Source organism: Haliaeetus leucocephalus, unplaced genomic scaffold (genome assembly GCF_000737465.1).
Source record: "Haliaeetus leucocephalus isolate CR32 unplaced genomic scaffold, Haliaeetus_leucocephalus-4.0 Scaffold741, whole genome shotgun sequence".
Classification (NCBI taxonomy): Eukaryota; Metazoa; Chordata; class Aves; order Accipitriformes; family Accipitridae; genus Haliaeetus; species Haliaeetus leucocephalus.
Window position 1 is genome coordinate 4,853,359 of NW_010973177.1, and position 16,882 is coordinate 4,870,240.

At 44.5% G+C, this 16,882-nt stretch overlaps 1 protein-coding gene across 1 annotated transcript in view; it reads left to right on the plus strand.

Moving 5' to 3' along the window:
• The window catches only part of EXOC6B (exocyst complex component 6B), a 249,023-nt gene that overhangs the window by 96,368 nt on the left and 135,773 nt on the right, over positions 1 to 16,882 (plus strand). The window contains exon 8 of the mRNA XM_010580807.1: positions 6,311 to 6,379. Coding sequence (XP_010579109.1) covers positions 6,311 to 6,379 — 69 coding nt within the window. The remainder of the gene's footprint in view (positions 1 to 6,310; positions 6,380 to 16,882) is intronic.

The window sequence follows — 16,882 nt, forward strand, 5'->3', positions numbered from 1 at the left end:
TTTAGCAATAGCTAATAGTGCGTTATCAACACTGTTTTGGTCACACATCTAAACCACAGCACCATATGGGCTGTAATGAACAAAACGAACACCATCCCAGCCAAAACCAGTACAGTTTGTCAAATGTTAATGGGACATTCTTTGGTAAGCGTTCTCTAATGTTACAGGCCAACTGCAAAATTGTTTTTTGTGGTTGACGGGTTCATTCCTAGCTTTTCATCTTCTTGTGTGACTCTCTCCTTCTGATTATCTGGTTTGTGCAGTGACAAAGAGGGAGAGTTAGAATACTATTAATACAGAACTTGAGTCTCCAAAGTTAATCCTTATTGCTTAAAATTGTTAGTATTAAGTGTCCTGAGTGCAAGTGAAGTGCATCTTGTTTCCTGCACAGCCCCCATGTCCTGGAACAATGGAGAAGGCTTTCTGGGCTTAGAGGGACAGTACTGCAACAAGTGGGCACGTGTCGTTTGCTGTGCTCTGCCCCTCACCAAGATTGCTGAGGCTTGCACTTCTCAAGGATGTACAGAATACTGCTAACAAGAAAACCTGGAGGAAGAAAAGACAGACCCTTGTTATAATCAAGTCAGTAGACAAGTAAAGAAATGATCCTGGAGCATTCAGAGACTGCACTGGTAGCTCTTGCTCTTGACTTGTCACAGCCAATAAAACCAACTGGTAACTGCAGGTTTCTATTTGGAAGACAGCCAGTAAAGACTGATTGAAGATGGAAAGGGAAGAATTAAGGGCACCTTGCACCCACTCCTGCTCAGAATTGAAAACAGGATGGTCCTAGGTGTTTCTGATTAAGTTTAGGCAGGAGAGCTCCTGATCCTGGTCCATAGGCTGGAAAAAGTGGGGTTGATATATATATATATATATATTTTTTTTTTTCCTCTAGGAAATATCTCAGACCCTTCAGCAGGCTGTGTTACGGAGTTCTCCACCTAGGATGAACTGTTTTGGAGATCCCGTGATTCCTCACCCATACACAGCAATCCCTTCATCCCTACAACAAAATTTACAGTAAAGGCTTTGAAAGGGAAGAAAGAGCAGAAGGGTTTTGCTTAGACTGTTGTATGTATTCCAGTGTAGATCATTCTTGCCTTTGGAGTAGTGTAAGAGAGCTCTGCCAGCTGCATTCAAGAGGACAAATACAAGATGTGGTTCTCCACTCCGTTAGCGTTCTCCAGTTTGGAGACATTATGGTCCAGACTTGTCCCACTAAGTACAAATGCTTCACTGAGCTGCAGAAGCTCCCACTACAATCAGAGTGAGGGAGTGGGCACAGCTGTAAAGTGAGCTGGGAGAAGGCTCAAATTCAGTTTTTATGAATGTCAAGTTGCAGAAGGAGAATTTGCGTTTCACAATGAGTAGCTCCAGAGTCTGTTCAGTTTGTTCCAGCTGTTCCCTTTGTAGTAAAAAGCATCCAGAAAACTACAAAGCTCATCCAGATTCTTCTCATTTTCAGTGACTTTTCTTCTGCGTTCTTGTTGAATACGGCAGGACAAACTCGCCTGCATTGTGCCTCCTTTCTTCTTGTCCTCAAAAAAGGCTGGTCAGGTGTCTGTGAAGTGGTTGGGTCGAATTGGACTCCCTGGTGCTCCTTTGTGAGAGGCGGGAAGTTCTAAGGAAGGACATCATGTTTCAGAATAACAGCCACTCAACTGTCTTTGAAGAACAAATCAACAAATACCAGACAGTTTTCTATTTGGAGAAGGAGTTTGGCACTCAGGACATCAGCAGGTGTGAGGTGTAGCCAAAAATTCATCATGCTTCTGGCATTCCTTCAGGTTGACCTGGCTGTAAGAATAAGTTGTAATTCTCAAGTGAATGTAATACATTTCTTACTAAGTTGTGGGAGCTAGAGCAGGGACCCCAGGGATCTCTCTTGACTTTCCCTGATAAATGGCTTTGTTAGATGCCATCAGCCTCCACCTTTTGTTTCCTTCCACTACTAGTTATGCAAGAAATATCTTGGACACCAAGAAAAATCTCTCTATTTCCAGACAAAGCTGTCTGCCTGTTGTCTATAACATGAGCCAGGGTGAGATCAGTTAGTCTGCAGGACCATCTGGCCACTTCCAGTATTACAGTATCCTGAGCATCCTCTTGACTGTACAAATACAATTATTTTTTTCCCCTAAGGTTAAGCACGGGACACACTGGAGCAGTCAAAGGACACCAAGACCACACAAGATGTAGCAAATTTGCAGCACAGTTTGTTCTGTACCTCCATTCAGCGTGGAATAAAGTGCTTCCTGGCTGCTGGTACCCAAAGAGATTAGATGTGATTAGTTGAATCATAGAATCCTTTGGGTTGGAAGGGACCTTTAAAGGTCACCTAGTCCAAGCCCCCTGCAGTGAGCAGGGACATCTTCAACTCGATCAGGTTGCTCAGAGCCCCGTCCAGCCTGACCCTGAATTATTCCAGGGATGGGGCATCGACCACCTCTCTGGGCAACCTGGGCCAGGGTTTCACCACCCTCATTGTAAAAAATTTCTTCCTTATATCTAGTCTCAATCTACCCTCTTTCAGTTTAAAACCATTATCCCTTGTCCTGTCACTACAGGCCCTACTAAAAAGTCTGTCCCCATCTTTCTTATAAGCCCCCTTTAACTACTGAAAGGCCACAATAAGGTCTCCCTGGTGCCTTCTCTTCTCCAGGCTGAACAACCCCAACTCTCTCAGCCTGTCCTCACAGCAGAGGTGTTCCGGCCCTCTGATCATCTTCGTGTCCCTCCTCTGGACCCGCTCCAGCAGGTCCATGTCTGTGTTGTACTGCGGACTCCAGAGCTGGATGCAGTGCAGAACCAACACTAGTTCCAGCAGCGGAGTTTTACTCTGTAAGGGGAATGGATGCTTTCTGCAATGTATCACATGAAGAGACCCACGGGGTTCAGTGTCCTCTGGTGGCCTTGAGCCTTTGTGGGTGCAGTGTCGTGTGTGCTCATGTTCCTCTGCACCAGCTCATCCATGTACGTCAATCAATGGGCCCGTGAGATGGTTCATAAAACACCTCTCTTGAATTCCTGATGTTTAAGTCTGGAGGTTTTTTCCCTCTCTGAAAGAAGGGTGAACGTATCTGTTCCTGTGTCATGTCTTTACATCAAAAACTAAGAAGGATCAGAGATTTAAGCCATGTATTGCGAATTACCTGAAGCCAGACCAGAGCATCACTTAACTCTGGACCAGTCTTGTGTTGGTGGCAGCTACAGTTAAACATTTCCATTGAAAACTTGACTTCCATGGGTTAAATTTGCTACAGTCAGCGTTTAACCCGACTGAAAATGTTCTTGCAAAAAGAGAGGGTTTGGCTGTTTACAGAGACTGACAGGTCTGCCTCTGCTCCCAGCACCAGGAACGTGCTGGATGCAGGATTTGAGATTGAGGTTTGTGAAGCTGATGTTTTGTGGACTGGGAAAATTTTGGAGAAGATGAATAAATTCTTTGTTCTGCAAATCAAAAAAAAAAAAAAAGATTAGGCTGAAGGGGAGATGTCAGGGGAGTAATCAGTCCTGTTGTTGAGGCAGCTCTAGTTCTCATTTCATCATCAAGTTTCAAAAATCAGAGATTTATTTATTTTTTTGAACACTGGTAGTGCAGCTTTGGCTAACAATATCAAGTCACTGCTAAAGGGGATGTGCCATGCCTGAATTTTTAGATATGCCTAAATATTAGATAAATATCTGAATATGTAAATATTAGATATGTTTAAATTGTGCAACGTGTTAAACTAGCCACAGAGATAATTTCATACATTCTGTATATTCAGAGGCCTATACTGGTTAGTCTGGAAAGATTTCAAATGATAGGATTATTATTTCTTCTGTTGTAGGGCTATGACTATATGTGGAACACGTGGTCTGTTCTTTTCCTTAAAATATATTGTAGGTTTATACCCTGCATAAAATCCTAGCAAGTTTTTTGGGTGCATGTCTTTCTGTCTGCAAAAAGCTTTCCTGTGATCCAGGACTTGTGCTTCCATGTCTGATAGTGTTTTACCTAGATTAACAAATTTAAAGCTATTAATGTCTTGGAGATGTTAACTCTGCAGAATAGTCCAGCAGATTTTTTCTGTGAGTGTGTGTGTGTGGGCTTAAAAGTTTTTGCAGAAGATCAGAGACTGTGAAAATGTTGCAGTCTGCTTTGAAAGAATTTCTCTGGGGGAGTAAACTCTGTTTTTGGCAATACCCTGATTTCACAAATCTTTATCAGAAATATTTCTCCGTGGACCATGTTCAACTAGTGCCCCAAATCCAAGAGGAGCAAAACTGTTTGATCCTGAATTCAAATTCATAGGAAAACATTGCCTGCTTTGATGATCTTGTGAAGGGATGACAGATTTCTCCTCCCTTAGAAAAACACGGGGTGGACTCGGGTCCATCCAGTCCAGCTGCCCCACACTGATGGTGGTCGCCGGAGGATGGCTAGGTCAAGCGAGTACCGATACTTCCCTGTCTGCTTTAGTGATCTCCAGCAGTTTTGCAATCGGGGATATCTGAGCCAGAAGTGTTTTACTGTTTTACCAACTGGAGACCAATTGCGCTTAATGCTGGAGGAATACAGCGAGGCAAAATCGTATCCCGAGGAGTCCACAAACTAGCTGAAATCTGGATTTGGGAGCTATTTAGGAAGATTAGGGGGCCTGGGGGACTGCAAATGGAAAATAAATGACCAGGAAGGCATGATAAAATTGGCATTAACACAATAAAACTGCTGCCTAGTGTTTGCAGTTGTCAATTATGGTCTTATAAAAGGTAAAAGCAAGAGATGTGAGTGAGACCGGTGAGCTGTGTTTCACAGCTGCTTGCCCTCGGTTCGGCTGTAACGCTTCTGCTGGGGCATGTTGAATAGCCAGGTTCAGTGTGGAAAGGGTCACCCAGGCGATGCCAACCCCATCCCTCGCTTGGAAACCTTCCTCCTTCCTGGCGAGCCAACCTCACCCATCTGTAAGAGCTACTCAAATGGCACGGTGGAGTGCCTGGTGCAAGGGAGGGGTGGAAAGTCCAGCGAGAGGGATGAGCAGGCTCGTGCCGTACCCCGGTAATACTTTTTGCTGCCTTGTTCCCGATGAGCTGGCTGCTTCCCCTCCCTGCACCACCGTGTTGGGACTGTCAAGTTTTTGGGGGGCTCGAAGCGATGCCGGTGGTGCGGGATAGGATGCTCGCACGCTGTGTGTTGCTGCTCTGTCTGTCTCCGTAGCTTCTTTCGTCGTTTCGGCTCTAACCAAGAACCTATGTAGCGCTGAGGACTGAGTTTCTTTGCATGGAGGAGATTCTGTAACAGCTCCTGTTCCACATTATACAGGAGGCTATTTAACAAAATCCCCTGTTTTCCCTTTCCAGCCCATAATTTCTGCACTCCCCTGCTTGAAGCCACTGCTTTAGATGAGGAGGACCACTCGCCCCAGGCGCTTTGGGCAGTGTTGGTTGAGGCTTGTATACCCTCATCCAGCTAGAAACTTCTCTCTTCTTCATCCTACCTCCTTTTTAGAAGAAATGCCTCTTAAGCATAATTAAAAATATATAAAATAAACATGTTTCCCAGGCCTGTCCATTGGTCCCTTTCATCTTTTTCCCCTTTTTTCCACCACATGTCAACAGAACACACCCCTCCTCTCTGGATTTTGGGGGAGAAGGACGGTTGCCTTAGCTTTATGCCTCGGCCAACAAGCTTAATGCTGTGTTGGCTTGAACATATCCAAAGGACACAAGCTTCTTGTATGCAAATTTCTTCTCTGATCTTTCCTCTCACCCTCCCTCCTTCTGTCCCACCCTTCAAAAATGCGCTTCCTTGTCCCTGTGCAAGACTCGCTATGTTGTTGAAAGGTGGTGGAGTCTGTGTGGCGTGTGTGTTTAAGAAAAAAAAAAAAATAGAATTTGTGCTTTTAAAGAAATCAAACTAGAAATCTAGAGAATAAGTTGCGTTTTGGTCCCCCCCCCCCGCCCCGTTGCATAAGTACCAGAACGGCTTGTGCCAGGATGCTTGAACTTGTATTTAAGCCTATGTTCAAAATTAAATCTCCATTGAGCTGGCTAACAGAGGGCCAAAATGCTGCAGTGGGATTTCCTAGGGGACTGTAAATGAAGTGAGAGCAATATTACATGAAATTTCCCTACTTTAAGAAATGTATAGTCAGATATAGGTAGATCCCAATATTCACTTTAATTGTTACCTACCTGAAATCTTGGTGTTGCTCTGTCAGACTTGCAAGTATCTGAGTTGCACTTACCTGTATGTAATATATTGGAGTTGCGCTTACCTATATGTGTTCTGCACATTTCACGCTGATCTCCTGTTTTCTTTTAGGTGCCTGGAGCCCAGGACCTGGTGGACTTCTCACCGGTGTACCGATGCCTGCACATATACTCTGTCCTGGTAAGTAACTCTGTGCTGCCCGCAAGACTGGCGCTGATGCTGGACTGTGGTTTAAAGAAGGTGATGGAGTACTGCTCCTTCCATCGCTGCTGCTGGAAGGAGGTGGTTGCAAAAATGTTATTAATGTTCACCTAGCTAGGAAGTGTGTTACCTGAAGTAGAAAGTAGGCTAGTGCTGGATGGATGCTCACAGTTACTTCATGCAAGCCACAGAAATACAAAGGGATAGTTTCTCAACTATTGCAGACCCTGGGTTTATAATATACATATTTCTTGGTCATATAATTTTCCTCCGAGAATTCTTCTTTGACCACAGTAGCTTCATTATTCAGTGTAAATGGAGGAGTTGCGGGGAGGAAATTGGTTTAAAATGTGTTGTTTGCTGCACTTAAGAGAACTTTGCCGCTCTTCAAACATTGTTTGACAGGAGCAGATTTGCTGCCGTCCCACCAAATCCACCATTTGACTGTATCACTCTGAGTTTCTCGACAGGCTTTGCGTGCACTGAAAAATACGGCCAATCTGAAACTGTTCTGTGTTGGTGTTTAATTATTGGCTAAAAAGTGTTACTCTGAGCAGTGTCATGTTCTTGAGAACTTTTCAAGAGAACTTCCATCTCTGTGGCCGTAGGCTGCTAGATGAGCTGCGTTTTCTCCTAGGCGTTATGAGTATGTAAGGCATTGATTTTTTTACTTATTTATAATGAGAGCAGATGAGATGCCCTTTGTAGCTTACCCTTCAACTTTTAATTTCCAAGATGCCTCCAGCAGCGTACGAGCCTTGCATCTGCGGACCCAAAGAACTTGTGTTGTTTGCATCCGTTCTTTAACATCCTTAGGAGGGAGAGAGCTTTCAGAGGGCTCTTCTCCTGTGGTTGAGCAATCTGAAGCCCAGGCAGCAGATGAAAGGAGCACTCTGTTCGCAGCTTTCCTCCCTTTCCACGGTGGAGCCAGGCTTGAGAGAGAATTGTTTTTAAGGCACTTCTAAAGCCAGTTTCTCCAGCAATACATACAAATGAATTTGTGAAAGGAAAAGAATTGTCATTAAAAACATTTATATAAAATCGTTTCGTGCCCTCATCTGTTAATAATTATGTAATTTGGCTACATTACCACGATATTTTATTGGAATGAAAAAGTTAACCTACCCAAAATGTGTTACTCTGTTTATCTTGGACAAAAACCTCCTCCTCAAACCCGGTGTTGGGAGCCCGGTTCAGGGAGTGTGCTAATTGAAGATTACAACTGGTCTGAAATGCTTTGTGGATTTCAAAGTATCACTTTATTTGGAGAAACTTCAGTGAAGAATATGTATAATGAAAACAGGATTAGGAATCCTATTTGTGTAGCTTACGTGCATTTGTTTAATGCAAGGGTATTTATTTAATTGTGTATTTATACATAAAGCTGTTATGAAAAGGATGACGAGCTTTCACTGGTGGACATAACAGTTTTGCACATTTGAAATAGTCTCGTTTCTACACTGAGGCTTTGTTGTTGTCTTGTTGCTTTACTTTTTAATCTGAAATAGCAATTGGTCCTCCGAAGCGTATTAGGGAAATGCTGCTGCTAGAAGACAGGTTTCATGGCCAGCGCTCTGTGGTGGATCTGGATGGGATTGTCTTCTGCTGGAGGTGGGAACAGTGCAGTGGACTCGGTGATGGTGAGGTTAAACCTGGTGCAGGGGTTTCATGGCAGGGGTTAGTGTCCTCTGTCCCCATCCTGAGCTGAGATCATTCAATCCTTCTACCCCTACTCTCCTCTAATTCAGCCAAAAGCCCTCGTAATGCGAAAAAATATATAGCAGAGCTCTAAAGAAGGTGTGTTCATGAGACGGGAGCAAGAGAAAAAGGTAACTAACCGTAGTAAAGGCTCCTGAAAAGAAAATTGCCCTTTTCCTGACCTGTGATTGAATCCTGCCTTGGCTTTCTAGGCCCAACTTGGGTTGAACAATGTCAGAGATCCAGCAAGCATCGAGGGAAACGGCCACATCAGTGTCAGACGGAAGGATCATAATGTAATAGTTACCAAAAAATCCTAATATTTGTCATTTACAATAGCGTTATCTAAATGCTTGGCCTGCAGTTAAAAAGGCCCACGTTGAATAAACATTGAGATATTTATTATTTTTAGTGAAATCGACCTTCCAGTCACCTCAGTTTTATGGCTGTGCTGCTTATAAATTCCCAAAGGATTATTTGAAAAATCCTACTCATATCTGCCAGCCTTATCAGCAGGGCAGAAGTTCACATATTGTAACGGGAGGTCAGCCTTCGGTCATGGTCTTACAGAGGGGGCCAGGCACCTGTAAATCCTTCCTTCAGCAACCAACGCGAAGTACAATATCAAACAGGCAAGGAGACTTTTCCAGGAAACGCTGAACTTTCTCAGGAAGGGCAGAGGAGGGGGAAAGAAAGTGAAGGAAGGTCAGGCGGGGGTTAATTGAGAGTTGGACCTTGGCGTGGTGGTGGCTCCGGGGAGGACAGGCTCTGGTGGGATGCTTTATGGGACTATTCATCTGCGATTCCTTTTCTTGTGAGAAACGGGCCGGCTGACGGTGTCTTGAGGAAGAAATGGGCGTAGGGGAGGCTTTGAATATCTGCAGATACCGAACAAAACATCACAAGAGTGTATTTGTGTATTATACTTGGAGTTGTGCACACGGATAACCCTTCTTTGCTCAAATAACCCTTTGATTTCATGATTTGGGTTTATGTCCCTAAACAGTGCCTAGAACAACAAGTCCTTATCCTGCCTGTGGTTTCTGCATGCAGCAAATGCTCTCTGAATTGCATGGAAAAAGGCTTTTCAGATGACAGGTTTGGTTTGAAGTTGGTATGAATTGATAACCACTGAACGACCTCGGTGTCTCAGTGGGAATCCTGGTAATATTAGACGAATGTGTACTGTCAGTTTCCTAAGAAAATGAAAAAAAGACTGGCTGGAACCATGGATATGGTGGTTCTTCAGATGCCAGGAGCACCATATAAAAGGGTGAAGTGGGGGGAGCCAGCAGGAGAGCCAGGAGACGTGAGTCTTGAGGCCTGTCCTGGTCTCCTTGGTCAGTTGGCCAAAGTCCGTGTCTCGTTTTAGCTGATCGTAAACACTAAACCCCACTTAGTTTCTGTTCAGCAGTGATGTGCTATTTAAGGACATTCATCTGCAGCGTGGTTAGGCTGCTAGGCTGTTGATATCAGGTATATCTTTTCCTTGAGTTAATAGAGAAGTTTGTTGAAAATGGTAATATTATTATATAAAGAAGAAACAAGAATATTTTAGTGAAGTGATTTTGCCATTGACGTTTTTATCTTTTTATGTTGTCTTTGACCAAAGTCTATGTAATGCTCGAGTTGCTTTGATCGATATCCAAAATAAATTAGGAAAGGTGAGGTTTGGGCCAGATGGTTTATCTGCTGGAGCATCTGAACAGCTGTTGGGTGCCTTGTATTTCAAGGCCAAGACATGGAATTGCTTTGCTTTACATAACATAAAATGAAAAGCAGTTTTTGTTTCATGTTTCCCGTAAGCTGTAGCAAGGCAGAAAGCAAAGAGTGAACGAAGAGCAGAGAGGAATTAAAAAAAAAAAAGTGCCAAAAAAAAGTCAGAGTGGTTTGCACAGAGGGTGCTCCCAAGAAGTTGTCTCAAAGGCAGCTGATGGTGATTTAAGTCGCTTAAGCTCCTGCTTCAGCCAGTGCTGTTGCCTGTTAGTACTCATTTAGGGTTTGCCTTAGCTAGGTCGTTTTTTTTTTTTTAGCTTTATGCTAATTGGTTACCAATTACTTTGAGGTTCTTAACATGTTCATGAAGACACTGGTATTGACACTCCCAGCTCTTTGATCCGAGCTACAAAGGGGTCATTTTAGGGTAAAGAACAAGTGTCCAAAAAAAAAAAAAAAAAAAAAAAAAAGAACAAATTCTGATGTAAATACAGGCTTAAAACTGTAGCTGCCTTCTAGTTGATGAAGTATTTCTGGAGAATCCCAGAGCTGGATAATTTAGATAAATAGCAGTTGACAGGTATTTACTATAAATTTGTCGTATCTCTCCAGTGACACTTTTATCTGCTGTATTGCTTCTTACCCTAGGTGCTCGAACCCTAAAGCTGCTTTGATGCACAAAATACATTAGGACAGGTAAAAAAAAGTAAAAGAAATAATACCTTCTCCTTCACTAAAAATAATCAATGTAGAAGTATCTTTAAATTCCTGTATTAAAATGCATGCGTTTTGTGTAGATTGTGTCCACTTGGTACATTTTTGCTTGCCTATTTTAGTGAAGATTATAATGTTTCATATCTCTGAGCTGTGCAGAGTCAGCATGGCCTTAGGAGGAGAAACTAGGGTTTATTTTTGCTTATTGTTAAAATTGCTACGTTTTGATTGCAGAAGCTGTGTGGGGATTCGACTCAGGGACTTGAGGTGAACTGTTTGGCTGAGGATGGGAAACACCACTTTGTATCTCCAAGCCGAGCAGATTTCATTTGAAGTGGGAGATGCTGCAAATCCGGCGGCGGATCATTAGTCTCCCTCCAGCCCTCCACTTAAATCATATTTTTTTTATTCCTCTTAGAAGTGTGCTAGTGATTGTGCTGCTTGCATTAAGGCTCCTTTTTCTGCCTTTGTGGGCTAATAAATCGGCAGGCTGGTTGCTCATCTGCTTGCCGGTGGTGGCTGTGACGCAGCCGGTCGTTCCTGCCCCCTCCCCACCTCTCTGGGGGGGGCTCCAGCATCCCCACCAAAATGTTTGTTCTTTGGTAACAGGGCAAAACAATTGAAGTTCTTCTTTCAAGGGATGAGAAAGCCTCTTATAGGAACCACAATTCAAATAATAAGAGCTACCCAACCCTCTCTTTCATATGAAAACATCTCTTTTTTCTCTTTGTAACACTAGTTGTTTCTTTTATTTGATACTGAAACACGCACCCTACCATGGAAAGTCTGTGGTTTACTTCTATTTTGGAGATCAGGGTTGTAAAGTTTTCCCTCCGTGTCCTTGGGAACTTTAAAACTTTTTTTTTTGGGGGGGGGGGGGGGGGGGAAAAAAATTTCCTTCTCAAAGTCTCTGGTAACTCCTTGTTCATCTCAGACACTTTGCAGATTGTCCCATCGTTGTGTCCTGGCATATCTCACTGTCTGCTGACTTGGCTGACCCACTGGTGCCTGGTGGAGTTAGATAGCTATAAACACAGCACTGAGATCATAGGGAAAGGCTGAGGGTGAGACACTTTGTGCACTGGATTGATAAGGACACAGGAAAAGCCATTAGAGTGAACTGGTGTCAGTGACCTGTGATAACCATTCTGTACTACGTGCTAATGGACCCTGGGTAGTGTGTCTGTCTGTAGTGGCAATAGATTTAACTTTTGTAATTGTCATATTGCTCTTTTAACCCTGTGACCTTATTACCCATGAGAAAACCACTTGGCTTCGATCAAAGAAGCAGCAAAGAAATCAGTGTTCATTCTAAGCTGGCTAGATATGATCACAGGCAGCCTTGATTCTTAAAATATTCAGCTTGGAAAACAGACATGTTAGGGGGGAGGAAAAAAAAAACCCAGGGAGGTTTACTACAATAGCCCGGATGCAGACTTCTTGTCACCTGAGGTTAGGAACAGCAGCCGTGCTTTCCCAGGGCTTTGCAAAGCTCTGCACAGTCACTTACTGAAAATATACTGATATTTTACATTTAATGCTGATTTCATCCTGATTCACTCACTCCCATTCCACTCTTAACGGCTAACTCTATTAGTCCTAATCAGGGGAAATATATTGCATCTCTTCAGTATTTCACTGAATCGTTCAGGATGAATGGGACCTCAGCAGGTCTCTGGTCCAACCTCCTGCCCAAAGCAGGGGCAGCTCTGACATCAGACCAGGTTGCTCAGGGCTTTATCCAGTCTGGTCTTGAAAACCTCCAAGGACCAAGACTGCAGAACCTCTCAGGGCAACCTGTTCTGCTCCGTGCCCTCCTTGTAGGTGTTGAAGGTGGCTGTTGGGTCCCCCTGAAGCAGTCACTCCACCAGACTGAACAAGCTCCATTAACCTCCCACTGTGGGGCAAGTGCTCCAACCCCAACCATCTTGGTGGCCTCCAGTGAACTCGCTCTGGTTTATCGGTGTCTTTCCTGTATTTGGGAGGCCCAAAACTGGATGCAGTGTATACATACAGTCTAAACGAGCGCTGCGTAGAGGGGGATAATCGCTTCCCTCAATCTACTGGCTTGGCTCCTGTTAATACAGCCCAGGAGGCTGTTGGCCGCCTCTGCTGCCAGGGCAGACGGCTGGCCCGTGTTCAGCTTGCTGTCTGCCAAGGCTCTTGGTCCTTATCCACAGAGCTGCTCCCCAGGCAGTCAGTCCCCAGTCTGTGTTGTTGTAAGAGGTTCTTCCTTCCCAGGTGCAGGACTTGGCGTTTCTCCTTACTTACATTCATCAGGTTCCTGTCAGCCCATTCCTCTAGTGCGTTGAGACTCTCGGGATGGTGGCCCTGCTCTTGAGTGTATTGACTTTTCCTCCCAGTTTGGTGTCATCTGCAATGCGCATGAGAGAATGCTGTTGCCTCCTCCCAAGTCACTGATAAAGATGTTAAGCAGGACAGGTCCCAGAACAGACCCCGTTGTGGTTCCCCACCTGTTGCCAGCTCCCCTGTAGGGTACAACTCATTAATCATGACCCTCCAAACCTGACCACCTAACTAATTATTTACCTATCCAGATGATCACTTATCCAGACTGAGACATCCGAATTTAGGTACAGGAATATTGTGGAAAAGCATGTCAAAAGCCTTGCTAAAATCAGTGACACCCACTGCTTTCCCTTCATCCATAAATCCTGTCATGCAATCATAGAAGGCAATCGGATTGTTGGCATAACTTTTCCGTGTTAAATATGTGCTGGTTGTCCCCAGTCCCCTTCTCCATATTCCTGGAATGTGCCCCAGGAGGACTGGGCTCATGACTTCCCTAGGGACTGAAGTGAGGTTGAGTGTGCTGTAGTTCCTCAGATCATCTTTTCAGCCTTTATTGCAACATTTACCTTTTTCTGCTTGTTGGGAGCATGTCTTTTTTTATGGTATTTTAACTACTATGGCATCTTTGGTTCTAGAGAGCCCTAAGATCAGGACTGATTTTGTTAAGAGATGTTCACCTTGAGTGGTGCGGAATAGTCAGCTGAAGGACCCTAAAGACCAACACTGGTATTTGTATTGTGTAAGTGTGGGAAGGCTCTTCCGAAGATTTGCTCTGTTTCCGGGTGTTGAGGCTCGGGGGGTCCCAGGAATGTTTGGAAGTTGCTGCAGCTACCCAGGAGAACTTTGTGGTGGTGTCCAGAAGCGGTGATATCTCAAAAATAACAAGTGATAGAGACGGAAGTGCACTGATTTGCAAAGAATTTCCCTGAAGAGCATTGAGTTTTCTAAGGTAAAACTCAAATCTAACAGAAAGGGAAATCTCTAACAAGCATTCCCATTCTTTTCTCGTCCTCTGGTTGTAGACTTATAATAATTTAGACTGGAAGAGACTTTAGAGGACTTCGGTCCAACCCTCCACTCAGGGCTAAATTTGAAGTTGTATCAGGGATCTCAGAGCCACCTCCAGTTGAGTTTTGAGGATCTCCAAGGGTGGAGACTGCCCAGCCTTTCTGGGTCCCTGTTCCAGTGTTTGACTACCCTTACTATATTTTTTTTTTCCTGTTAAATTAATTTGAATTTATCTTTTTGCATTTTTGTCTCTTGCCTCTCCTTTTACTGTGTGTTTCCAAGGGAAGCCTGGCTCCATCCACCCTCTATTAGATATGCTTTCTCACCCTTCTCCTTCCTCACCTTTCCTCATGTGTTGGGTGCTCCAGCTCCCTCAATTACCTTGGTGGCCGCTGCTGGCCTTGCTTCAATGTGTAGTACACCAATATTTCTACAGCTGCTCTTCTGCATAACACTTTTAAAGCCTTTTTTATTGCAACTGGATCACAAGTGACACTGTTCCACTGGGCTAATGGTCATATTCCATATTTAGGACTTATTTTTGCCCTAAAAGTAAATAAATGGTACTCTCAGAGCTAGTTCATAGTGACACGTGAAAGATACTGCAACATAACCCTAGACCCACATTTGACCCTGGTGAATCAGTTGCGGTTTTTCTCAACTATCCCCAAAACTGGAGGGAGAGCAGAGTCCCAGGAACCCTTCTTGGAAGTGAAGAGTCTTGCCTGTGGGCTGCCCTTAGCGGCATTGCCTCCAGACTCCATGTGTGGAAATCACTGAAAAGCAAGAGTAATAACATACATGTGGAAGCAAAACCATGAGAATATACTGTTCCTGTCTTACCTTGTGCTGTCGAGTGTTTTAGTCACCCTGGGCTTCAAATTGATCTCAGTAGAGTATGTTTAAGAAGTAGACTCTCTAAGACTGCTAGAAAAAGAGGCATTAGGAGGATCCTTCTGTATGCGTGTTAGTGAAGCTGTGTATTTTGTGCATAAATTAACCCTGGGGGAATTATCATGTGCTGACCAGAAACTTAAGATTTTTTCATTTTTAAAGAGGAGAGTGTGTTTGTGGGGGAGGAGGGGGCTGTAAAATAATAAGCCACCATGTTTTATGCGTCTCAGAAAATCGCTTGGTGCACAGCTGCGGTTGCTGTTTTCCTGCTATGTATGTTGTTTCTCATCTTAAAGGCCTATATGCAGCGTATCTGGGAAATGATTGCCATCCTGTTTTCAATAAAACCCTTTTTTTATGAAGGGTCTTGAGTTGGCTGGACATTAATTCTCAATCTGTTTACAAATATTTGTGCAGGAAAGGGTGAGCAATGTTCAGGACAGGCTTATGACGCATATACCCCCTATTTCAGTCCTTTGTTCAGGAAAATGTGGAAACAAGGCAGTTGTACAATGAACAAATGTTGCCTTCACATTCCAGGAGTGCGGCGCGGGAGCCGCTTGCTGCGGGGCGGCCGTGGTCTAGCAGTGGGAAGATGAAAAGCACGCAGACCGCCATGCCAACACAAAAAAGATGCTTCAGCTCGGAGATCAACAGGCAGCTTGGGTCGTATTTTATGAAGGGTGATGGAAAAGCTCCGATTCAGGGGGTTGATAATTGCTGTATACAAAAGCAGGGATATGTGCAACATGTTCAGAAGGTGAGCATTGCCCTCAGAGAGGTTTTTCTTGGCTCTGCTCACCTAAATCCCTTGGAATGAGAGGTTTGGCTTCTGAGAAAAGCGCCTCATCTCTTTTATCATTTGAAGCTGGTACCTGGAGGTCTGGGTGACTTATGATCTTCTAGTTTCTCCACTTTGCGGAGACTTAATCATCTATTCACAGACACCGAGCAACCCACAAGAGCTGTTATGAGAGCAGGGATTTGTCTCTTGCCTTTAAATCTTCTCTCCCGGCTTCACTACCTCCAGCTTGTCTTGCCCCAGCCATGGTTGTCGTATGGTGTTGAAAAGCCTTGGAATCCTTCAGGATAAAAAACTTATTAAGAATAACACAGTCTAAAAAAATTGTGCCTGTTCCTTCTTGTAATTGTTTCAAATATTAACCAAAGGACATACATGTAACTATATAGCAAACTCTTTATTGTAGTAATAGCTTGGGTATGCCACAGAACATGTTTTCTACAGCCGCTGCTGGGTAGGAAGCCTGGTGATATTTTTGCGTATAGACCCTATAACTAAATGGGTGCACGTTGACTTGTATGGGTGCCCACACGTATATACATTATTGCTCTACAGGGAAGCCACTGTTGTGTCCATCTTCACAGCATCACAGACAAAAGTTGGAGAGGACCTCTGGAGATCGCCTTGTCCAGCTCCCCACAGAAACAGGGTCGGGTGGAGTGGGATTGCTCAGGACCATGTCCAGTTGGGATGGAAGCTCCACAGCTTCTCTGGGCAGCCTGTTCCAGTGTTTGATCGGCCTCACAGTAAAAAGGTGTTTTCCTATGTTCAATGGAAATTCCCGTATTTGAGTTTGTCTCGTCACCGGGTACCACTGAGAAGAGTCTGGCTCTGCCTTCTTTACTTCCCCCATCGGGTGCTTGTACGTGTTGAGAAGGTCCCTCTGAGCCTTCTCTTCTCCAGGCTGAGCAGTCCCAGGTCTCTCGCTGTATGTCACATGCTCCTGTCCCTTAAGATCTTGGTGGCCCTTCGCTGAGCTTGCTCCAGTGTTGTCTCTCTCTGTTGTGCTGGTGAGTCCAGACTGGACCCAGCTGTGTCTCACCAGTGCTGAGTAGAGGGGAAGGATCACCTCCCTCGACCTGCTGGCAACGCTCTGCAGAACACAACCCAGGAGTCTGTTGGCCTCCTTTGCTTTAGTGGCACAGTGCTGGTTTGTGGTCAACGTGGTGTCCAACCAGGACCCCCAGGTCTTTTCCTGCCAAGCTGCTTTCCAGCCGGTTACCCCCAGCATGTACTGGTGTCTGGGACTGTTCCTCCCCAGGGGCAGGACTTGGCATTTGTTGACCTTCATGAGGTTCCTGTTGGGGTATTTCTCCAGCCTGCCCAGGTCCCTCTGA